Source organism: Oncorhynchus masou, chromosome 8 (genome assembly GCF_036934945.1).
Source record: "Oncorhynchus masou masou isolate Uvic2021 chromosome 8, UVic_Omas_1.1, whole genome shotgun sequence".
In the NCBI taxonomy this organism is placed as follows: Eukaryota; Metazoa; Chordata; class Actinopteri; order Salmoniformes; family Salmonidae; genus Oncorhynchus; species Oncorhynchus masou.
The window spans coordinates 13,871,568-13,897,548 of NC_088219.1; the positions used below are offsets into that span (position 1 = coordinate 13,871,568).

At 41.7% G+C, this 25,981-nt stretch overlaps 3 protein-coding genes across 3 annotated transcripts in view; all 3 read right to left on the reverse strand.

The window, feature by feature from the left end:
* LOC135544139 (EH domain-binding protein 1-like protein 1) overlaps positions 1-12,955 on the reverse strand; it is a 30,913-nt gene extending 17,958 nt beyond the window's left edge. The window contains 6 exon segments of the mRNA XM_064971545.1: positions 2,989-3,128; positions 3,247-3,425; positions 3,554-3,607; positions 3,763-3,858; positions 3,988-4,045; positions 12,256-12,955. Coding sequence (XP_064827617.1) covers positions 2,989-3,128; positions 3,247-3,425; positions 3,554-3,607; positions 3,763-3,858; positions 3,988-4,045; positions 12,256-12,359 — 631 coding nt within the window. The 5' untranslated portion in view covers positions 12,360-12,955.
* Positions 12,956-16,243: 3,288 nt separating this feature from the next.
* LOC135544141 (leucine repeat adapter protein 25-like) lies at positions 16,244-18,855 on the reverse strand. The gene is made up of 2 exons (XM_064971547.1): positions 17,390-18,855; positions 16,244-17,047 (listed from the first exon to the last, which is right to left on the reverse strand). The coding sequence occupies exons 1-2, from the start codon at positions 17,639-17,641 to the stop codon at positions 16,763-16,765; spliced, it is 537 nt and encodes a 178-aa protein (XP_064827619.1). The 5' UTR covers positions 17,642-18,855; the 3' UTR covers positions 16,244-16,762.
* An 82-nt stretch (positions 18,856-18,937) lies between these two features.
* Positions 18,938-21,251, reverse strand: LOC135544140 (protein ZNRD2-like). The gene is made up of 4 exons (XM_064971546.1): positions 21,027-21,251; positions 20,395-20,546; positions 20,105-20,189; positions 18,938-19,794 (listed from the first exon to the last, which is right to left on the reverse strand). The coding sequence occupies exons 1-4, from the start codon at positions 21,040-21,042 to the stop codon at positions 19,349-19,351; spliced, it is 699 nt and encodes a 232-aa protein (XP_064827618.1). The 5' UTR covers positions 21,043-21,251; the 3' UTR covers positions 18,938-19,348.
* Between the last annotated feature and the right edge of the window lie 4,730 nt (positions 21,252-25,981).

A 25,981-nucleotide genomic window follows, 5' to 3' on the forward strand; every position in this document is an offset into this window, starting at 1 on the left:
TTAAGAGTGAAGACATAGCAGCAAGTCAGCTTGTCTCACGCTCCAATATAATACAACCAAAGAGAAACAAGCTACACAAGCTATAACTACAGAAGTAACACAAAGTTATCAGCTTTGGCTACCTGGCTCAGGGTTTGGGAGCTGGGGTTTTGGGAGCGGTGGGTCTGGCTGGGATAGGGCAGTAAAAGTGTTTTTATCTTGAGGAGAAGCAGCAGCGGAAAAGATAGAGGGGGAGGAGGGACGCTGATAAGTTGATACAATCTGAGGTCTGAAGACATTTGAGCGAGCTGCAGTAGAGGAAGAGGGGGGTGGGGGGGGCATCAGTCATAAAGGACAGGAGAGGACAGAAATATGATAGTGTAAGAAAAACTACAGCATCAGACACTCAAACCTCTATGAGTCAAACTTAAAGAGAGAGAGATGCTAACACCCCGAGGCTTCAAGTCCACTGCAGGGCCACTCAGAGCCCCTGGGAGACTACTGAGAAAAGACCCAGGTACTAGCAGCAACAAGGAAAGGAAAGGGAAAAGAGGGAAGATTAATAGCAGAAACCAATGAGTGAGAGCGATGACCTGGTGGAAAGAGGGAAGATAAATAGCAGAAACCAATGAGTGAGAGCGATGACCTGGTGGAAAGAGGGAAGATAAATAGCAGAAACCAATGAGTGAGAGCGATGACCTGGTGGACAGAGGGAAGATAAATAGCAGAAACCAATGAGTGAGAGCGATGACCTGGTGGAAAGAGGGAAGATAAATAGCAGAAACCAATGAGTGAGAGCGATGACCTGGTGGACAGAGGGAAGATAAATAGCAGAAACCAATGAGTGAGCGCGATGACCTGGTGGAAAGAGGGAAGATAAATAGCAGAAACCAATGAGTGAGAGCGATGACCTGGTGGACAGAGGGAAGATAAATAGCAGAAACCAATGAGTGAGAGCGATGACCTGGTGGACAGAGGGAAGATAAATAGCAGAAACCAATGAGTGAGAGCGATGACCTGGTGGACAGAGGGAAGATAAATAGCAGAAACCAATGAGTGAGAGCGATGACCTGGTGGACAGAGGGAAGATAAATAGCAGAAACCAATGAGTGAGAGCGATGACCTGGTGGAAAGAGGGAAGATAAATAGCAGAAACCAATGAGTGAGAGCGATGACCTGGTGGACAGAGGGAAGATAAATAGCAGAAACCAATGAGTGAGAGCGATGACCTGGTGGAAAGAGGGAAGATAAATAGCAGAAACCAATGAGTGAGAGCGATGACCTGGTGGACAGAGGGATACTACAAGGCATGCCTTAAGACGTGCACTGATGTTACTTTTACTTTTTCTAAACCACAATTTCCTGTTAATAATGCAGAGAACATTTCTGTTATCTTACAGTAACACTGGAAGTCTTAAACGAAAGCAAACAGGTTCAAAAGTGCCCCTGGTTGATGCTACTAATCATTTCTATGTTGCTCAAAATCACTCTCATTCGACAAGCCAGACAAACCTACAGCATGCTCTTGCTGGGGGATACTTATGTTGAAAATAATTCAAAGCAATTCATAGGTAAATCAGGGAGTACCATCATGCAGAGTGAGAAAGAAGTGAAGCTTCAGTAACCACTTGTCAAGGCAGCATCATTCAGTCTATCTGCCTGGCTGGAGGTACCTGAGCTGCAGCTGGGATGGAAGATTTTGAGCAGTGGTTGTTAGTGGGTAAAGACTGGCACTGAGGGAGCTGGGGCTCCTAGGGACACTAATGGCACAGAGGCTGATAGAACTGATAGAACTGGTGGAACTGATGGAACTGGTGGAACTGATGGAACTGGTGGAACTGATGGAACTGGTGGAACTGATGGAACTGGTGGAACTAATGGAACTGGGGGAACTGATGGAACTGGGGGAACTAATGGAACTGGTGGAACTGAGGGAACTGATGGAACTGGGGGAACTGGTGGAACTAATGGAACTGGTGGAACTGAGGGAACTGATGGAACTGATGGAACTAATGGAACTGGTGGAACTGGGGGAACTAATGGAACTGGTGGAACTGATGGAACTAATGGAACTGGTGGAACTGGGGGAACTGGGGGAACTGACGGAACTGATGGAACTGGTGGAACTGGGGGAACTGGTGGAACTGATGGAACTAATGGAACTGGTGGAACTGGTGGAACTGATGGAACTGGGGGAACTGGTGGAACTAATGGAACTGGTGGAACTTGTGGAACTAATGGAACTGGTGGAACTGGGGGAACTAATGGAACTGGTGGAACTGATGGAACTGGGGGAACTAATGGAACTGGTGGAACTGATGGAACTGGTGGAACTGGTGGAACTGGGGGAACTGATGGAACTGGTGGAACTGATGGAACTGGTGAAACTGATGGAACTGGTGGAACTGGTGGAACTGATGGAACTGGTGGAACTGGTGGAACTGATGGAACTGGGGGAACTAATGGAACTGGTGGAACTGGTGGAACTGATGGAACTGATGGAACTGGTGGAACTGGTGGAACTGATGGAACTGGGGGAACTAATGGAACTGCTGGAACTGGTGGAATTGGTAGAACTGATGGAACTGGGGGAACTGATGGAACTGGGGGAATTGATGGAACTGATAGAACTGATGGAACTGGTGGAACTAATGGAACTGGTGCATCCATCAGCTCTAGGCCAGAACAAGATGAAGAACAGAACCAGGGGAAGAGAGGCAGGGTATCTATGACAGGGGGTTTCTTTAGTGGTGCATGCCTCCTTCCTGGGGGAGGCACCGGGCAAGCAGGAGGGAGAGGAGCTGGCAGAGAAAGCGGTGAAAGAAAGCAATGATAATTAAAAAGAAGGGACAGGAGATAGACTTTAAAAAAATGAAACGATAGAGTGGGGATGCCATTATTTATTGGAGAGAAAGGAAAGCATCAAATAGAGAGATGAACAACAGAAAGCATCAAAGAAGGTAAGGTTTTATCTGACAATGTATGTATGAGTGTATAATTGAAGTGTACCTGCGGCAGCTTTGCTAATGCTAGCTCCAGCACTAGACCTCCTGTCTTCCTCCTCATCACTCTCGTTGAAGTCGTCAAGGTTACCGATGTCTGTGGGTTTGACACTCATCAGACTGGCCAGGCTCTGCATGTCTTCGTCACTGTGGGAGAGTAACACAGCATTGTCATCTAAAATACATAATGAAGTCATTACTGATGTTATTACTGTAGTGGTAATTATGAATCTATCATTAGTGGGATATTATGGGATGGACTCACGTGGCTTTCCCCTCTCTGAGAAACACACAGGACAGGGAGAGCTTCAGAGTGGCCTCCAGCACCTTGACAGACAGGGGCTTCAGCTTCAATGTCAGGTCTTGCTGAGTGGGAGTGGCACTGGCAAACTTCTTCATATTCACGTCCACTGCAGCCAAGACCTTACGTTGACCCTTTGTCTCCTGCAAGGCAAGCAGCAGGGATACATTCATCAGTGGGCTTTAGTGGTACCATCAGATGATATTTAAAGAACTTCTATATTTCAATGCTATGAGATATTGTATTAGATAGAGGCAGAAAGTACACTCACACTCTCAATGACAAATGTCCAGTCTTTGTCTTCAAACACATCAGAATGGGGATCCTAGTGGGTAAGCACAGAGATGGAAATGACAGGGGAAAAGGACACATGTTGTTGTACGTTGTCAATTTACATTAGAAATGTCTAAAGATTATTTATCACAGAAGCAAATATCTATGGTGTAGTGTACTCATGAATACCCATGGGATGATATTTACCCTGAAGAGTGTGAGGGAGATATCCACGTTTTCAGGTACGGGCCAAACCACCATCCCCCTGTAGGGGTTCTTGATGCCCGGCTGCCAGCCATGAAGCTAAAGAGAGAGATCAAGACAACAAGACTACATCAAAACATGATACAAATTATGGAAATGCATCCCTGCCATCCTGGTGGGATAAGAAATGTGCTGATTTGAGGTAAGTAAAACTGGGTGAGTATTTACCTTAGAGCACATACGCCTATTTCTTCTGGTCCAAACCACCCTGACTTTATCTGGTTGCCTAAAATCAAACAAAAAGGGACAATGAGACAAGAAACAGTGAGAAATGCAATAAATTGTTTTGTAGATTATTTTAGTCCTTACATAATTCAGCATAAGTTATCTTTTTGCCCTTTCAATGTAATAATTTCCACAAAAACACTAATACAAACACCAACACACAAGTTCTCTGTTATTTGTTATGAAACAATTTTCTGAGAAGAACGGGACTGCTTCCCCAGTCAGTGTCATCCCTGGTGGTTTAACTCCAAAGAAACAGTTTGTTTTACACAAACTGAACAACGCAAGGGAATCATGCCCTAACAGATGTTCTACTCCACAACAGATGACGAAGAGGGTGGATAGCAGACAATCAGCTGGAACCCAATACATACAACCCAAAGGCTGGAAGAGACACAGCATGTGTGTGTGTGTGTGTCTGTGTCTGTGTGTGTCTGTGTGTGTGTCTGTGTGTGTGTGTGTGTGTGTGTGTGTGTGTGTGTGTGTGTCTAAAGTAAATCTCGGAATATATTTTACATTATATAATGCATTCATGAAATATGTCATAGGCCTACACAAATGTTTGACTGTTTGTCAGATATATTGCTATTCTACCGGTCCTCAATGTGTAATATTATACAAGTGTTGTTCGGTCTCCACTGACTGGGAGAAGTTTCCAACCCTTGGTTTGCCTCTTGTTGTTTGTTAGATGGAGAAGCTCGGGCTTCTGCAACACAGGAATAATGGAAGGAAGCTGCATTAAGGCCAATGGCACTGCTTTCTTGAGGCCTCTGGGGGTGGAGTGCCTCACAAGAGGAAGGACCCACATTTTGCTCAATCTCTTTTAATCTACAGTCTGAAGACTCTCCCATCCTGATTGTTTATGTTTCAACAAGACCCTCCCACTTTATTACAACTATATCATGTTATTCTGGAATACAGTTGAGCTGTCTGCTCACTAATATTGCTTGTAAATTGTAATGCACGTGAAATGCAGGCCCTGTTTAATATATTACTATTGTAGGATCTATCTAAATTGCATTGAAGTTCCTCTAGTGCAGGGGACTCCTTGCTGACATAGAGAGTCATTGGGCTAATACAGCCTGTTTAGGAGAACATAGAAAGCAGGGGAAAATTCAGTTCTTTCTCAGGATTGTTAGAGCAACAGCGCAGAAGGGAGCCAAATGGCATGTTTGGGTGGGGAGGGGGTTGTTTTTAAAACATTGTGGTATCATAGGGCACAGAAATAGACTGACATACTGGGACAGGCAAACCCATTACAACAGGAGAAAGCACACCCATACTCCTTCCTGAGTTACCAGAGGCCAATATGACTCACACCAAAATCAGGCCACTTTGTCATGCTCCAGCTGTCATAAACTCAACCAGAGGCAAGACTGATCATTTGTTGAGACTGAAGACTTTGACCCTGACAGCTGCAACCAGTAGTGAGGCTTTCTCTACAACAAAAAACTCCCCCTCATTGGTTCTCATGTTAGAACAGCTTATTACTAAACATGAGATGGACACCCGCAGTATTAGACTTAAAACAAATCATCCAGCGATCATACACTGTTTACCAGGGGGCAGGGCTACCGACGTTAAGGCTAATCTGAAGATGGTGCTGGCTAATGCTAAAACTGGCGAGTGTAGAGAGTATAGAGATATTGTTACCCACATCGGCACCAACGATGTTAGGATGAAACAGTCAGAGATCACCAAGCGCAACATAGCTTCAGCGTGTAAATCAGCTAGAAAGATGTGTCGGCATCGAGTAATTGTCTCTGGCCCCTCCTAGCTAGGGGGAGTGATGAGCTCTACAGCAGTCTCACAACTCAATCGCTGGTTGAAAACTGTTTTCTGCCCCTCCCAAAAGATAGAATTTGTAGATAATTGGCCCTCTTTCTGGGACTCACCCACAAACAGGACCAAGCCTGACCTGCTGAGGAGTGATGGACTCCATCCTAGCTGGAGGGGTGCTCTCATCTTATCTACCAACATAGACAGGGCTCTAACTCCTCTAGCTCCACAATGAAATAGGGTGCAGGCCAGGCAACAGACAATATAAATTCACAGACAATACAAAGATTCCTTGATGTCCTTCCAGACTCCCTCTGTCTACCCAAGGACGCCAGAGGACAAAAATCAGTTAACCACCTAATTGAGGAACTCAATTTAACCTTGCACAATACCCTAGATGGAGTTGCACCCCTAAAAACTAAAAACATTTCTCATAAGAAACTAGCTCCCTGGTATACAGAAAATATCCGGGCTCTGAAGCTTCCAGAAAATTGGAACGGAATTGGCGCCACACCAAACTGGAAGTCTTCCGACTAGCTTGGAAAGACAGTACCATGCAGTATCGAAGAGCCCTTACTGCTGCTCGATCATCCTATTTTTCCAACTTAATTGAGGAAAATAAGAACAATCCAAAATTCCTTTTTAATACTGTCGCAAAGCTAACTAAAAAGCAGCATTCCCCAAGAGAGGATGGCAATCACTTCAGCAGTAATAAATTCATGAACTTCTTTGAGGAAAAGATCATGATTATTAGAAAGCAAATTAAGGACTTTTCTTTAAATCTGCGTATTCCTTCAAAGCTCAGTTGTCCTGAGTCTGCACAACTCTGCCAGGACCTAGGATCAAGAGAGACACACTCAAGTGTTTAGTACTATATCTCTTGACACAATGATGAAAATAATCATGGCCTCTAAACCTTCAAGCTGCATACTGGACCCTATTCCAACTAAACTACTGAAAGAGCTGCTTCCTGTGCTTGGCCCTCCTATGTTGAACATAATAAACGTCTCTCTATCCACCGGATGTGTACCAAACTCACTAAAAGTGGCAGTAATAAAGCCTCTCTTGAAAAAGCCAAACGTTGACAAAGAAAATATAAAAAACTATCGGCCTATATCGACTCTTCCATTCCTCTCAAAAATTGTAGAAAAGGCTGTTGCACAGCAACTCACTGCCTTCCTGAAGACAAACAATGTATACGAAATGCTTCAGTCTGGTTTTAGACCCCATCATAGCACTGAGACTGCACTTGTGAATGTGTTAAATGACCTTTTAATGGCATCAGACCGAGGCTCTGCATCTGTCCTCGTGCTCCTAGACCTTAGTGCTGCTTTTGATACCATCGATCACCACATTCTTTTGGAGAGATTGGAAACCCAAATTGGTCTACACGGACAAGTTCTGGTCTGGTTTAGATCTTATCTGTTGGGAAAGATATCAGTTTGTCTCTGTGAATGGATTGTCCTCTGACAAATCAACTGTAAATGTCGGTGTTCCTCAAGGTTCCGTTTTAGGACCACTATTGTTTTCACTATATATTTTACCTCTTGGGGATGTCATTCGAAAACATAATGTTAACTTTCACTGCTATGCGGATGACGCACAGCTATACATTTCAATGAAACATGGTGAAGCCCCAAAATTGCCCTCGCTAGAAGCATGTGTTTCAGACATAAGGAAGTGGATGGCTGCAAACGTTCTACTTTTAAACTCGGACAAAACAGAGATGCTTGTTCTAGGTCCCAAGAAACAAAGAGATCTTCTGTTGAATCTGACAATTAATCTTAATGGTTGTACAGTCGTTTCAAATAAAACTGTGAAGGACCTCGGCTTTACTCTGGACCCTGATCTCTCTTTTGAAGAACATATCAAGACTGTTTCAAGGACAGCTTTTTTCCATCTACGTAACATTGCAAAAATCAGAAACTTTCGGTCCAAAAATGACGCAGAAAAATTAATCCATGCTTTTGTCACTTCTAGGTTAGACTACTGCAATTCTCTACTTTCCGGCAACCCGGATAAACCACTAAATAAACTTCAGTTAGTGCTAAATACGGCTGCTAGAATCCTGACTAGAACCAAAACATTTGATCATATTACTCCAGTGCTAGCCTCCCTACACTGGCTTCCTGTCAAGGCAAGGGCTTATCTCTCTGATTTGGTCCTGCCGTACATACCTACACGTACGCTACGATCACAAGACGCAGGCCTCCTAATTGTCCCTAGAATTTCTAAGCAAACAGCTGGAGGCAGGGCTTTCTCCTCTAGAGCTACATTTTTATGGAATGGCCTGCCTAACAATGTGAGAGACACAAACTCGGTCTCAACCTTTAAGTCTTTACTGAAGACTCATCTCTTCAGTGGGTCATATGATTGAGTGTCGTCTGGCCCAGGAGTGGGAAGGTGAACGGAAAGGCTCTGGAGCAACAAACCGCCCTTGCTGTCTGCCTGGCCGGTTCTCCTCTTTCCACTGGGATTCTCTGCCTCTAACCCTATTACAGGGGCTGAGTCACTGGCTTACTAGGGCTCTTTCATACCGTCCCTAGGAGGGGTGCGTCACTTGAATGGGTTGAGTCACTGATGTGATCTTCCTGTCTGGGTTGGCGCCCCCTCTTGGGTTGTGCCGTGGCGGAGATCTTTGTGGGCTATACTCGGCCTTGTCTCAGGATGGTAAGTTGGTGGTTGAAGATATCCCTCTAGTGGTGTGGGGGCTGTGCTTTGGCAAAGTGGGTGGGGTTATATCCTTCCTGTTTGGCCCTGTCCGGGGGTGTCATCGGATGTGGCCACAGTGTCTCCTGACCCCTCCTGTCTCAGCCTCCAGTATTTATGCTGCAGTAGTTTATGTGTCGGGGGGCTAGGGTCAGTTTGTTATATCTGGAGTACTTCTCCTGTCCTATCCGGTGTCCTATGTGAATTTATGTATGCTCTCTCTAATTCTCTATTTCTTTCTCTCTCTCGGAGGACCATGCCTCAGGACTACCGGGCATGATGACTCCTTGCTGTCCCCAGTCCACCTGGCTGTGCTGCTGCTCCAGTTTCAACTGTTCTGCCTGTGATTATTATTATTTGACCATGCTGGTCATTTATGAACATTTGAACATCTTGGCCATGTTCTGTTATAATCTCCACCCGGGCACAGCCAGAAGAGGACTGGCCACCCCACATAGCCTGGTTCCTCTCTAGGTTTCTTCCTAGGTTTTGGCCTTTCTAGGGAGTTTTTCCTAGCCACTGTTTTTCTACACCTGCATTGCTTGCTGTTTGGGGTTTTAGGCTGGGTTTCTGTACATCACTTTGAGATATCAGCTGATGTACGAAGGGCTATATAAATAAATTTGATTTGAAATTTGATTACCTTTTTTTCTATCTTACATCAGATATCAGCTGATGTAAGAAGGGCTTTAATGACATGCCACTGGCTTTGAGTAATGCCAGTTTGTCTCTGTATGCGGATGACTCAACACTATACACGTCAGCTGCTACAGCAACTGAAATGACTGCAACAATTAACAAAGAGCTACAGTTAGTTTCAGGAATAAGTTAGGAATAAGTTAGCCCTAAATATTTCAAAAACTTTTCAAAAACTAAAAGCATTGTATTTGGGACAAATCATTCACTAAAATCTGTCCATAATAAAGCGCTACTCTACCTTCTTAACAGCACTATCAACAGGGCAGGTCCTACAGGCTCTAGTTTAGTCGCACCTGGACTACTGTTCAGTCGTGTGGTCAGGCACCACAAAGAGGGACTTAGGACAATTTCAGTTGGCTCAGAACAGGGCAGCACAGCTGGCCCTTGGATGTACACAGAGAGCAAACATGAATAATATATATGTCAATCTCTCCTGACTCAAAGTAGAGAAGAGATTACTTGTATTTGTGAGAGGTATTGACATGTTGAAAGTCCCGAGCTATCTGTTTAATCTACTAGCACACAGCTTAGACACCCATGCATACCCCACAACACATGCCACTAAATGTCTCCTCACAGTCCCCAAGTCCAGAACAGACTACAGGAGGCTCACTGTGAAGCAACACAAACATAGGCAGAGACAGATGCATACACACACATGATACACACACGTATACATTGGATTTTGTGTTGTAGATATGTGGTAGTGGAATATGGGCCTGAGGGCACACACTTAGATTGTTGTGAATTCTGTCATGAATGTATTGTAATGTTTTAAAAATTGCATAACATTCTTAATTTTGCTGGACCCCAGGAAGAGTAGCTGCTGCCTAACTAATGGGGAACCATAATAAACCCCAGGAAGTGTAGCTGCTGCCTAACTAATGGGGAACCATAATAAACCCCAGGAAGAGGAGCTGCTGCCTAACTAATGGGGAACCTGTAATGCTTGTCGTCTGGGGAAGGAGAGGACCAAGTTGCAGCGTGGTAAGTGTTCATATTATTTAATGAAATATGCAACACTAGACAAAACAACAAACACGACACACAAACAGTCCTGAAAGGTGAAACAAAAACACTAAACAGGAAACAACCACCCACAAAACACAATGGAAAACAGGCTACCTAAATATGGTTCTCAATCAGGGACAACGATTGACAGCTGCCTCTGATTGAGAACCATACCAGGCCAAACACAGAAATAGAAAATCATAGACAAACTAACATAGACAAGTCACCCAACTCACACCCTGACCATTCTAAAACAAAAGACAAAACAAAGGAACTAAGGTCAGAACGTGACAGAACCATAATAAACACAAAATACAAATACAAAACTACCTTGTACCCCTGCACATTGACTCGGTACGCCTGTAATTGTTATTTTATTGTGTTAATATTTCCTTTGTTTTTTTCATATTAACTCTGCATTACTGGGAAAGGGCTCGTAAATAAGCGTTTCATGATAAAGTCTAGACCTGTTGTATTCGGGCACATGCAGTAAATAAAATGTGATTTGAATTGATCCATCACCCTGATGGGGCTCAACACTCCAGGGTTCAATGTGCGGACGTTGTGTCAGATTTCAAATGGTCTGTGTTTTAGTCCAAGTTTAAATCTTATCTGCTAAGAAAGAATGATATAGTCACACTACTGTAACAGTACACAATAGCACATGGTATAGCTCTGTTGGAACATGACAGAATACGCAAGGACATGGCATGGCTGGCAGGCCTGTTTACAAATGACATTATTGTGTAGTCTACTGTGGTGCAACTCAGACACTCATTGAACAATCTTGAAAGATCACATTGAAAGATCTCCCTTATTATGGTTGACAGAAAATAAGTATGTAGTAACTTTTGTATTTCGCTAAGAGTGAAGGAAGCATTGTTTTAATTGAATCAATTATGAGGCCCTTCTCCTCTTAAGATCAAACTAGGCAAAGGCTAGCCTAATTGATGACATGTATGATGACATCAACACAGATAGCCTAATTAACAGTACAAATAAATACCAACAAATCCAATCATAGTTAAACAAATGAAGTTAGACGTGATATCACTCTTGAAAACATTTGCCCTGTTTCCCAGTATCTGGTCATGACAGGGCATCATCATCATCATCATGATAGAGATTCTCCTGTCAGCTGAGTGAACTGAGTAATGTCTGTTATTTATCAGTCTGACAGTGATGAGGTAGGCTTGTGGGAGGAGTATTGATGCCTATTCTGTGCATTACATCTACAGTAGACCTGTGCCTATGGGACACAGTCTTTTCAAGCCACTTCGATACTAAGTGATCTTCGTAGCAAGTTAGGAGAGTATTTTTGAAAACCCTATATATTTTTCTAACCTTAACCTCTGCCTCCTAACCTGCTACGTTAATTCTCCTGAACTGTTGCGTAAGTTCTAAGCAGTTACGAAAAAGTCTCGTTGGTATCAAGTGGCGTGAAAATAGTGTTTATCCTGTGCTCATAGCCTACTATAATTACAATACACGCGGAAATGTAGAGGCTCAATTCGATTTCACAGCCACAAAATTGTCTATAGAGTAAAAAAAACATTGGTCTTCATTTATGGCAATGGTAGCAATGTGGTTAAGGTTAAATGTTAGGTTTAAAATAATAATTTAAATATAACAATTGGAGAAACAGGCAGAGTTTATCCATCATTACGACTTTGTGGTTGTGGTAGCTAGTGACGACAGCTCACGCGCTTCTCTTATTCATATTACTGTTTCAGAGGAAACAACGAACTAACCGCATTCTGCGCTCTTCCTGTAACTCTGTTGTCACTAGTACGGAAATGGAATACGGTCCGTTATGGTTTGGATCAAATAAATGGAATAGGTTCTTGACAAGGATGCCTAAAGCAGTGTCCATGGTGGTAGGCTGCGCAAACCTAACATTAAAGTAGAAATATTACAATGAGAAACGCCCTTCACGGGAGCAGAGAGATAACGTGGGTCAATGGGATGTTGTGAAAATTAGTTCGTTTAACCTAAATAAATGACATAACCTACCATTTCTTCGTGCATTCCAACACTAGTTCTTGATAAGACGCCACAAACTGGAATTTTGAAGCTTTCTTGCCAACGCGTTGTAATCTTTTCCAAACCGAAGTCATAATTTGGTTGAGGTATTACAAAGTTTTAGAAAGTAAGTTCCACTCTCTTGTAACTTCTTTCGGGATGGTTGTTCAATGACAGTTCGTGGTGTGTAAAACCGTTGTCTTCAAGCTGACCGTGTTCAAAAGGAACAGCCGCAGGTGAAGAAGTTGAGTTGAGTCACATAAAACTGTCGCCATCAACTAAACGCATTGAATAAAAAAAACATGTAGCACGGAACTACCGTAATTATTAAATACAGTATTTATAAGCGGAACCGAATCCACTGTCGTGCGCATTTCAACACTTCCACATGGTCAGAATAAGGAAAAACAAATATCCTAAACGCAACTGCTAGTCCACAATATGCATTCTCGAGTTAAACGACAGTGTCGACAATTCATCCAGGTATATAATAGCTGTCCTTCGCCCAGCCAAGGAAATAAAACTGTCCAATAAAGCCACCATAACACATTTTAGGCTACGTTATACTGACAGTGAAATAAACTCTCCAAGTGGTATCATTTGTTGAGTCTGTAGCCTGCAGATAAAGAAGGGGAGCGGTTGCAAAGCATTGATGACGCGGCACTATGCAAAATTCCCTGTCTTTTATCTTCTTTTTGCCTATCCGTATACCAGTAAACAATAACATTTCAGACTTTGGATTCCGTCCATGGTACGATGTCACTGTCAGTATGATGACCGTTAACGAGTCAGATGACACATTATCCAACTTTTCTGAAGTATATTCAAAATTAATACTTTGTCCTGAATTGTTCACTCAAACTATTATTGGCACTGTTCTCTGCAGTATACATTGTATCCATTTGTCAAGTGCTCTTGCCTATTTTGACACTTTTATCCTAATATTTGATTTACATTTTAAGAACATCCTTTAATTTCCTTACTGATCTAAACGGTTTGTGATTCAATTTGGACCAAACGCACATTGGGCAATAAGATGATGCATGATTTTCCATGAAGAGAGATGTCCTGTCCCAACGGGTATTCGAAGTAGCCATGCATAGGGATTTTCCATAGTTGCGAGGAGTATATTTTTGGAAGGAGAAGAGGGAGGGGTGGGTGGACAGAGGCAGCTGGGGACAGAGAAGTGTGGTACAGTCTACACGTGGAACACAGCAGCTGTGTACCTCTTCTTTCCTCTTTGCAATAGTCTTATAACAACATTGACAGAGAGGATGCACAATCGATCACAGGCTATAAAAAAACAAGGCATGTTATGACTAGGAGTTATATACATTTATTGAGCCTGATTATGTTCAGAACGTCATTACTTAACATATGGAACTACACTAATAATGTTTTACAGTATTCAGGGAAGAGATCAGTGAAGTAGACAGCTGGCTAGAACCAAGAGTTTCCTAACTCAACCCCACCTTGTTCACTGAGACAGAGTGAGTGTTCTGCCAGGCAGCAGCGGATGTGTAAGTCATGAGTCAACATGTTATTTATCTTGACTCAAGCAGCAAACACATCACTATCAGTGTCTGAGAGTCATAAGGCCAGGTAAAGACCTGAAATGAGCAGAGGACTTGTCTAATTTATCTTTGCTCAGACTGTAGGTTAACTATCATAAACTGAGTTGAAGCCACATTACATTGGTTTTCATGCTCACGCTACAAGTGGTTAAATCGGTCAGCTAATACAGGACTAGTAAAGGCCTAGTGCACTACTTCATTTTTTAAATTGAATTGATATTTTTTAGGGGGTGCTACAGCACCCTCAGCACCCCTACGTCCAGCAGCTGTGTGTGGCCTATTTATAGAAATACATGGGACTTTCTACAAGGAATGTAAAAGCTCTCATCTGTTTTAATGTTCTGTATTACTTGAAAGATCACATTGAATATCTCCCTTATCATGGTTTATAGAAAATAAGTGCTTAGTAACTTTGGGATTCCGCTAAGAGTGAACAATGGATTGTTTTAATTTGATCCATCATCGTTAGGCTATTGATTGAGGCCCTTCTCCTCTTAAGATCAAAGAAGGCAAAGGCTAGCCTTATTGATGACATGTCTGATGACATCAACACAGATAGCCTATTTAACAGTACAAATAAATACCAAACAAATCCAATCATAGTGATAAAAATTAACTTAGAAGTTATACCACTCTGGAAAATATTTGCCCTCTTTCAAAGTATCTGGTTTATGTTAGGGCATCATCATCATCGTGATGATACAGATCCTGCTGTCAGCTGAGTGGATGGAAGTAATGTCTTGTCATTTATCAGTCTGACAGTGATGTAGTAGGAATGTAAAAGCTCTCACCTCTGTTTTCATCTTCTGTTGCTATATGAATAGTACATAAAATTATTGAAATGGGAACTGACCACCAATGGTAAAAATATTTCAGAGACCGTTATTACGAAAATACAATCAAAGGTTGCAGTAAAGTGGCCTTGCTCTGTGGCTATTTGGAAAATGATCATGGATGTCTGAGGCATGTATGGGGCTTCCTGTTTTCAATTAGTCATTTCCTGGTGGCTAGTGGATCTGTAACGTAGTGGATCTGTAACGTAGCTTGCTCAAGGGTAGAGTTGATCTATTCATGTAATTCCTGTCACCATTTACTGTGTTAAGCAGTACACACTTAGAAAAAAGGGTTCCAAAAGGTCAACTGTCCCCATACGAGAACCCTTTTTGGTCCCAGGTAAAACTATTTTGGGTTCCATGTAGAACCCTCTGTTTAAAGGGTTCTACATTGAACCAAAAGGGTTGTACCTGGAAACAAAAAGGGTTCTTCAAAGGGTTTTGCTATGGGGACAGCCTAATAACTATTTTAGGTTCTAGATAGCACCTTTTTGACCTTAGTATTTGCTGCTATTACTTTTGATTCTGTCTTAAAAGAAAACATGCTGACTCTGTGTGTACTAATATACTTATTAGACTGTAATTACAGAAGTTATTCCATTCTAGTTATGCTGGCATAATGTCTATGTAATATATATGGAAGTGTGGCAGAGAATGGAAGGAACTATGTGGAGACAAAAATAAGCCCGGCCTACTGGTATACGCCTCTGCTATTATTACTTGATGTTGATGTGTTGTCACACAACTTTCCTTTATACTAAATATAATGGCAAGCTAGCAAGATAAATGACCTGGGATGTCCTGGTTGTATTCCTCTAACCTTCCTTTACACAAAACATTATGGTGTTTCAAGTTTAAACAAAACTTTTATGTTTTATTCAAATTCTATTTCAACCACTAAATAAGTAGAAACACTAGATGTTCAGGGCTAATTCCGTTAGTAAGGAATGCATTATGATGGTAGTTGAATGTTTTACAGCTACTGTGTTCTGGACTCCTCCTCCTACCCTGGGGAGAGAACAGGGATCATTACCTAATAAGTCCATGTGTGGCTGGAATGGTTTGTTTATAATGGCCAGACAGTCAGAGTGGTGCTCTCAGGAATCAAAAACATGCAAAAGTACAGTCATATAACTTTAAAGGGCTAAACAATGATATCAATGGCATCCACATAACTTCTCCTGTGATATACTGTAAGTAATAGTTAGATGCAAAAAGGCACACTTCCATGGTTATCAAAAAGGCACACTTCCATGGTTATCAAAAAGGCTCACTTCCACAGTTATCAAAAAGGCACACTACCATGGTTATCAAAATGCATACTCTGCCGTGAGCCAGAAACACAAGAACAAAAGTAGTTTTTGGAACTAAAGGGCTTTCTGACTTCACCTTGGGAAACAAGATTTTTCAGGTTTTCTACATGTGGAACAGATGCTGATATCTGTCACAACAAATGTTGCCATCTAGTGGTTAGAGTATGTCAATAACCCCTTTCCAAACAAATATATTACAGTTGAGCTGGACCCATTAACGGACCATTGAAGTAGTGTAGATTTGACTTAAAAGACATGGTTACTGTCCATAGCATTTTTTATTTTTATGCCAAGATATTAAAAAAGCTCAATACATAAACTTCCCATCACAACAAACAAAAAAATAGAAATACTGACATTGTGTGTATGTGACTACGTATCTAAGATTACATTCAATCTTAAAATTATAGAGAAGAAAATTATATTTCGAGAAAAATCTGTTTTACTCTGATGGAGTAATTTACAAGGCATTTACAAGCATGTATATATCATCAGGTATTTGAAATATGGCTTAATTGGCTTGTGTTTTCAAGATACGCACAATTAGTCCAAATCAACAAGCAAGGTCTCTTTAACGAAGGATCGTATAGTAACAAGGTTTTGTTGAAAATGTCAGCTCCTTGTGTGATGGAGACGGTTCATCAATAGGGCACCAGTATAAAAATGTTATTCTGCCAATAACCTAGCTAGCTGGGTACAAGTATAATAAATAATAAAACAGCTATACAGAACAGGAAACAGATTATATTATGTAAATACAGGAAAAATATTAGTTGGTTTATAAGGAAATGTGGAAAGACTCTTTGATCCATTGGTCCCGAGAGTTTTGAGTTGACTGGAGAGTCAGTGAAGTGCCAGGTACATTCTGAGGTACATTATCACCATCGTTCTCCTCCTCTTCATAATCATCCTCTTCCTCAGAGTAACTATTTTCTGTAGTGATGCAGCTCTCTGACAGCAGAGAGTTGGAGATGTCCTGAAAGGCTCCCTTGTACTCCTGGATGGACTCATAGAGAGACCACAGCTGACAGTGCAGAGACATGTCCAACTGTCTGAGGCCCACCTTGGACACACAACAGGAAAGGATAATTGTGTCAATAATCTCATACATTAACTATATAAACGTTGTCAATTTAATACAAATTAACAATAACACATGTAGGTAAATTGAGCAGAAATAGCAGCTGATTAAATAAAATAACCCTATTATTTCAGGATGTTCTCTAGATATGTGTTATTTGCTGACAATAATCAAAGACAAAAAGCTGTGAGAAATTATCAAAATATTGTATGTATTTCTGTTTTTAATTTGCTTTTGTTGTTTATCAAATTTCAGTATGTTTTTTTTACATTTCTTACGATAAATAATACAATTAAATCAACTGATTGCAAAATAATGTCCAACCATTTCTTCGCGCAGCACTGCGAGTCCTGCGTCCAGACTTGGAGGCTTGCTGCGGCCGAGAGAGTCGATCACTGTAGACTCGCTAATGTCGGCCTGAATGCGTGTCAGTTTACTGTAGACTTTTTTGATGTCCCTCCATGAGCCACCACTGGAGTTCAGGATGCCGCTGAGGCCTTTTGGCAAAGGGGGTAGTCCTTCGATTGAACAGACGCTGTCTGGACATTCAGGAGGACTGGTCTGGAAACCGTTCATTTTCTACCTCTGTATCAATGTATATATATATATATATGTTTACTTCCACGCGTCTTATATGCTATCATATAACTGCCAGAAATACGAAATCATAAAGAACATACGGATTCAATAACGTTAGTCCACTATCAAGTACAGTTTGTGATCATTTCGAAAAAGTCGGCTATAGCCTAGTCGTCTCAAATCAGCAATCCACCGATGAGCGTTTAACAGGACAAGTCGCAAATGTAGAGGGAATGTATAGTTTCAATAAAAAAATACGTTGCGTCACCTTCAGTCCGATTATTGTATTTCCAACGAGTCCTCAGTAGCACAATAGAGGCGCCATGCACACAGCATCCATCGTCGAGTGGATGAAAAACTGCTTTGACAATGAAAACATAACGGAAGCCTATGCAAATGTTACCAGGATGAATTCATGTCTGATGTCCTTGCTTTGTTTCCCACGACGCGTTCCTGTCTCAACTGCCAACCTCGCCCTGGATAATATCCCCTCCCCGTCCCACTTCATCGCAGCGAGACCGAGGCGCTGCACCGCTTCCAAAACACACTATATTTGGGGAGAGAGGAAACAGTACGTCCTTTATAACGATAATTCCGAAACGAGGTCGGTGTTTTATTTCATTCTAGCAATACCAAAATCTTTACCTTAACCCATTTCCAAATGCCTAACCTCAAGACAAAACCACTGAAAACTCCCACCCAAATCTTGCCATCCAGAAATACTGAATATTCCAATTGTCCCCACAATTAAATCGGGGAGTGAACTATGGATCTGTCTCCATCAGTACATTCCTACTTTCGTTACACGTGATGTCAGACAGCACTAGCACGATTTCGACTTCACTTGGGTGAATGGTGCATCTTTTCATAGAATTCCGGCATTTACAAAATTACACTGACTGACACAAGGCGGGAAATGTGTTAGTCACACGTGATACCTCAATTCGTGGGGCATTTGTATTGTATTTGTTGCCTTAAATATGTATACTACAACTCCCAAATCAAAAAAATATCCACCATTACAAACACACTGAAATTCGTTCAGTACTACATCACAGCAAATATCATTATGCATCCATCAAGTCTCTTATCAAAACATCCTTAGTTGCACCAACACTATGTTAAAAAGTAGGAAATTCCCACTAGTGAATATTACAAATATCATCTTCTAGTATAAATAGATTGCTACAACACCATAAAATTACATGGCCATTCTGTCACTATATGGTAGTATGCCACATAAAACAAAGGCCACTTGTTTAAAAATGAAGTAATAAGGACAGAAAGTAGGAATAATGTGGATAAATTCAGATTTTTATAAACAAGTGATGTACATTAATATCAACCAGTCAAACCCCACTCAACTATATGCAGTTTAAAGAAATAAACCACTCAGAGGTGCCCATTCTCCCCATGCAAGTTTGTGTCAACTTCACCATGAATCCAGAGAAGACTTCAAATGAAAAGTAACAGCAATGTTTATACAAATGTTACACTCCAGGTCAGGCAATCAAAATACAAACTATGCATACACAGACAGTTGTCCAAGTTAATTACATGAACCTTTACTGCCAGAGGCGAAGCTGTTCATATTTGACACAAAAACCTTTGCAAGGGAATCAAGCTGCTACAACTTCCAGTGTTGCTTATGTGAGCATGTGTTTATGCCTTGTTTCTGTTTTTAGAAATGCCATCAGTTCAGTCTCATGATTGGTGAAGCTCTTTCAGGCTGCGCAGTGACTCTGCGCAGCTGCGGATGAGGCTGCACAGCTGGATACTAGCCTCTACTGAGGCTGAGTGCTGGAGCTCCTGTGTAGCCCACCGCAGCTTGTGCAGCACTGCATCCTCAGCACTAGACAGGGCTGGGTGAGGTGCAGGGGCTACTATGGGGGCTGCCACCTGGACTGGCTGTATGGATGGGGTGGATGTAGGGAGGAAGCTAGGGGTCACGGTGAGTGCAGGGGAGGGGTTGGCTGGTGGAGGTAGGGGCCCTCTCAGTCCTGACGCAGCGCCCTCGCAGTGCTCTGGTCGGGGCTGCCCTGTGATGGAGAGGGGGGTGTCACTGGAGGGGGCTCCATTGTCCAGACGGTCAGGCTGAGAGGCTAGCTGTCTCTCTCTGACCTGTGACAGGGCAGCCTGGGCATTTAGGGCTGAGTGTGAGAGGACAGTAAAGATAAGGAAAGGAGAAGAACAGTTTAGTTGGAGCAAGACAATTATTTGTTCAGTTGCAAACTAATATTAGATTAGTCATAAGCAGGGCCCAGAGTTAGCTCAGGAAACTAATTTCCTAGCCTGTCTACCGATCCACATTACTCCAGCCAAACATCACACCCACAAGTGTTTTCTTTGTATGGAGTGATCAATAAAGCAGCTAAATTAAAATCAGGATGAAAAGTTGTCAGGCTACTTTTCCCCCCCCAGTCATAACATAAATGAACCTAGCCCTGCACAGACTCTTACCTCGGTTGTCCTTGTCTACATCAGAGTCCAGTTCCTGACATGCAACACAGTAGTTCTTCTTCTGCTTGTCCTGAAGGAGAATCGTCTGGACAGGTACAAACAACCAATTATTAAACTCAAGCCCAAATACTACTTAGACGTTCATTAATCTCCAAAGACAAGACGAATCAATCCCTTTAGTTTTAAAAAGCATTACAGAGTAAATATATTTAGCTATAGATCTCACTCAGTAAATATATAAAATGTTACAAATATATAAACTGGGATGGCCTGGATTACCCCCCACTCACCCCACATTGCTCACAGCATTCTCCTAACATTTTGTAGCCTTTGAGGAGGTAGGCACCCATGAGCTTGCTTATTTTGTCCTGTCGTTCCCGCTGAGCATGAATAACCTTCATCTCCGATTCTGAAGGGGGTGTCCACTCGAAGTCATCGTCGTCTGACAAGAAAACCGTGGAGGGTGAGGAAACCGACATTTAAACTATTAGAACTCAGTCATATGGACACGGCTGGCTTGCAGCTAGCTAGTTTATCAAACTGACAGTACGGTCATTTAACGCGTTGTATTAGTCGATTTTGGTTAATCTATCAGCTAGCTAGGTGATGATAATCTAACGTTTGATAGTGAGCCAACAATAACTAGTTAGCAAGCAAGTATTATGCGACGTCAGTTTGCGCTAACTAAACTGGAGACACCGGTAGACCAACTAGTTGGCTAACGTTAGCCAATTAGCCAGCTAACGTTACTGTAGCTGGTTTAGCTGTCCAAGCTAGCTGTCAAACTGGGCTTCCGGTCAAAACTTTAATTCCCAAAAACGTCAGAGTCTGGCATTCTGAAAGACAATTAGCAAAATAAACTTTTGAGATAGCCTATCAAAATAAAACATAAGCATTTAAAGAAAGCAGCTGGTTTATTTACCTGCATTCAGTGCCATGATTCCACTGCTATCCCTGGTTGCTGCACGCCGTTGCTTTACAAAAAATGTATGTACACATGCGTGTACTACGTTTGAAATGTAACCTTTATAGGTTTGCTACTGCCACCTGCCGTAGTGGAAGACTATAGCTAGCTAGCTCAGAGACAGTCTAGTCAAATATATATTTTTATAACTAAACCAAGATAGACCTCAGCCCGTCGTTTTAAACGGGAACAAACGCGTCACGGTGGGCAGAACAAACCAGGAGGTGGGCGGAGAAACACGAGCAAGCAACATCCTATTGGCGCGTTCTAGCATATATTCCGTTAGGGAACGCCTACTCTGTGAAATGCGCGTATGCAATAACTCAATTCGCCTTTGCACTCCTAAACAACGCTTTTTTTTTTTTTTTTACTTCGGCAAAGGCTAAAGTCTACAAAACATAGTCAACTCTGTTTGTAACATATTCTAGTTTTGGGAACAGAAACCTATATTGAAATCAAATGTTTCATAAATGAGAAAATTAGCAGAATGTTCTCCCACTGCCGGCAAATTGGCTTCCTCTCACTACTTCCATATTTGGTAGTGAGTGGAAACGCCAAGCGGATGCTTCACATTTATACATCCGTTGAAATATCTGTCTCATTGCTCTTTCTGTGGTACAGTATGAAGATCACCCTTGTAGGAAACCTGTATTGAAATCAAATGTTTCATAAATGAGAAAATTAGCAGAATATTCTCCCACTGCCGGCAAATAGGCTTCCTCTCACTACTTCCATATTTGGTAGTGAGTGGAAACGCCAAGCGGATGCTTCACATTTATACATCCGTTGAAATATCTGTCTCATTGTTCTTTCTGTGGTACAGTATGAAGATCATCCTTGTAGGGGATGTCATGGCGACGTTGGCTACTTTAACTCATGCGCAGAAACGTCATCGGGTCTAATCTTTCGGATTGCGCATGTGCAGACCATCAAATCAACGGCACTCCTTTAATATAAAGTTGTTTTTTACAAAAATTAAAACGTGTCGGTTTGTCACTTTTACGAGGTTGGAGTAATAACATGTTCAACTACACAATACATTGTCTCGAACCTAGGTTGTGCCTTTAGATTTCGAGAAAATTTACCGCTAAAGAATAATGTTTCACTTCTCTTATTGACTTCTCAAACCTCAGCCTGGTCTGCTTTGCAAGCGTCCCCGAAAGTCTCGCGATCTTCTTCTTCTTCATCTGTGGATTTTATATGGAAACCAACTTTAAGGTTCATTACCACAACCAACTGACTGGAGTGTGGACCAGAGACAGGGAAGGTCTAAATCCTACCCATTATTCTCGTCTCCATAAAGAAAAACACAATTAAATACTACATCCCCTTGGCTCTTCAACCCCATTACTCCTTAAATCTAATAACAATCTCTCCCTTTCCCTCCCATATTTCTGCCACTGAAATAGAACATGTTCCACTGTCTCCATCTCCTCCTGACAATGACCACACCTCCCAGTCGGATGTTTTCCCACCAATTCCTATGTACTGTTGAGCCTTGTGTGTCTCAGCCTTTTAATTACCCTTCTCTCTCAACCTGAGGACCTCCCTGCCCCCACATTTTCCTGGATCTTATATAGTTAGAGTTTATTTTATTTTTACAGGGACAGTGCACAGTAACATTTCAGTAAATGTGCCAGTATTAACAAGCCGGCTAATTTTCAACCACAGTCCCTGGGCAGGTTATTAAAAACAATTACAATATAGACAATAGCAACATAGGACAAGCAAGACATAGCATACAGACAGAGCAACATTGGATAAGTAAGACGTAGCATACAGCCATAGCAACATAGAACAAAAAGCAGCAAGACAAAACTCATAAAAGCAACAAAGTGTTTCCACACCTCACAAGCTACAGACAACAGACAACATGGAAAGCGGTAACACACAGCTAGGGATTATGTTCACAAATCTGATTGCCCTTTAGCCATGTCTTCAAGCAGTTTTTGAAAGTGTGATATGTGGTGCAGTTAAGTGTGTCTGACGGCAGTGTATTCCAGACATGGGAAGCTCTCACAGAGAAAACTGATTTAATAAAGGTGCTTTTCCTTAAGGGAACTATACAGTCACCTCTCATGGCAGACCTTGTGGATCTGCTGCCATATGTTTGGGTTTTCTGTTTAACAAAAATACTGAGTGGAGGGGGAGCCAGGCTATTTAGGATCTTGAATACAAGACATGCATCGGTGTATTGCACAAGATTTTCCCAACTCAGGAGCTCATGCTTTCTGAGGATGTAACAGTGATGATGGGTATTGGGCTTCCCATCAAGCACTTTGAGAGCCTGTTTGTAGACAGACTGAATAGGTCTTAATGTTGTACAGCAAGCTTGGGCCCAACTAGTCAAGCAGTATGTTAAGTGGGGGAGTATCATAGATTTGAAGTACAGTTTTGCTATCTCTGTAGTCAAACACTTTAGTATAAATCGGAAATTAGCTAGGTTGAATTTTGTTATTTGAATTACCTTTTTCACATGCTTTTTAAAAGAGAGGTTGGAATCAAGTATGATGCCAAGGTACTTAAAATCAGATACCACCTGGAGCTTTGCCCCTGACACATAGACATCTGGCTTAGTAGCATCTGTTGTCCTCTTTGTGAAGAACATGCAAACAGTTTTTTTTCACATTGAGATGCAAACACGAGTCACTGAGCCACTTTGTAACCTGGACCATTACAGTAGTGAGGTCTTGTGCAGCTTGTTGTTTGCTCTTTGCATGCACATATATCACTGTATCATCTGCATACATTTGAACTTCAGACCCAGTACAGACAGAAGGCAGATAATTAATGTACAGGCTGAACAGGAGGGGCCCCAGTATTGACCCTTGGGGCATGCCCACATCATAGCTAAGGGTGGGCGACAGCTCATTCCTCACTCTGTAACACTGAGTTCTGCGTTCAAGGCATGATTTCATCCAACTCAAGGCATCAGGGGAAAAATTGAACTTGGACAATTTTGTGATGAGAATCTCATGGTTAACAGTATCAAAATCCTTCCTTAGGTCCAGTTGTCTTCCCTTTCCATCCTTTTTCCAAAACTCTTATCATTTGTTTTTAACCACTGTTCTTATTAACCCCTTGGCGTCTGCTTTACTGATTGACAGCTCCATTTCAACATTTGGATGTTTGAGAGCCTGCTTGGTGATAACATCCACCTCCTCATTCCCCTCTACTCCCACATGAGCTGGTACCCAGAGGAACATCACAAATACCACTATTTGTCTCACCCTATACAAGCACTGCAAATCCTCATACAATACATCCTGTCTGCTCCGATACACAATTGAGTGCTGCACAGGAGTCAGAGCAGAGCAGACCCTGTCTGGCCTCACCTCCTCCACCCACTCTGCAGCCAAGAGTATGGCCAGCAACTCCATTGTGTATACGGATAAATTATCCATTGCTCTTTTTGTCACAGCCACTTTAAACTCAGTAATACTAAAAGCTGCACCTGTCCTTCCTGATTTAGGGTCCTTAGATCCATCTGTGAATATATTAAAGAAAGGATAGTACTGAGTTCTTAAATGTTCACTTACAAATGAATCCACTCCTTCCTCAACAGCTCTTACCGTCTCAGCTCTTAGCGTCTCAGCTCTTACTCTCTCAGTTCTTACTCTCTCATCTCTTACCGTCTCAAGCTACCCTAGATCACTGGCTGAGGGAGCAACCAAGGTGGGATAGCAGGAAGAACCACAGAGGGGCTAAACTCCTCCCAAAACAATCACAATCTCTCGCCATGCCTTTGCCCATCCACCCAAAACATCTATTCAGATTTCGTTCATGTTCCCAGCAGTCTAGTAGCATCTTTTTTGTAGGTTGTGTAACCTTATGACCTTGAAGATTGACCCAATATGTGATGGCTAGTTGTTGTCATAGATCCATTTCCTGCAGTGGAATGACCAACGTGCCCTCTAGTGGCCTCATGGGTGTAACATTATTAATAGCTTTCATAATTTCATAATTAATACACTTTTTGCCGGCAATCCGGTGTTTCTCTGTCAAATGGTTTTGGCATATTTCCCTTTTCTGTGATGTATATAAAGTGTAATATTGGGATGCAAACTTAATATTGAATACATTTCAGCTCTATATCTGACATTGTACAGGTATCTTATTTTTAAAGCCCATAGCTTAAGGTGTATATTTTTTTCAAAGTAGATTTGCTCAAGGCTACCCAGAAACCCTCTGTGTGGCCCTGATTTAGCCCAAGGCATTAGAATGTTTAACTGCACCACCAATAGATGGGTGGGTTAGTTGGTTAATTTAGGTTGTCAAAAACAGGTTTTCTGTATTTCGTCTCCAATGTTTATTGAAAAGATAAATACATTTGAAAAATGAGCACTTGTCTCTCAAATACATTATTACAGTTTCTGGTTAGCTAGCTAGCTAACTAGCGCATTTGAGCCATATTAGCACAGATGTAACATCAGTCAAAACACCACAAAACAAGACATGGTATCAAAAACAAGATCAAATGAGCTGAAGGAAGCCACTTACAATTCACCTCATGGCAGTTTCATTGAGTAGCCTACGTTTACATGCACACAGTGGTGTAAAGTACTTAAGTAAAAATACTTTATAGTACTACTTATTAAGTCGTTTGTTGTGTATCTGTACTTTCCTATTTATTTTTTGACAACTTTTACTTCACTAGATAAAATCTTGTATTTTACATTTTTTTTCCCTGACATTTACTAGCATTTTCAAGAGAACTTGACATCTGGCAAAAAATGTAAATGCTTAAATGCTGAGTGTGCCCCTAACTATCCCTAAATAATAAAAAGAAAAAAAGGAAATTGTGTCATCTAGTTTGCTTAATATCAGGAATTGAAAATGATTAATTATTTTACTTTTGATACTGAACTAAATTTGAGCTATTACACAGAATGCATACAAAGCTGTCCCTCGCC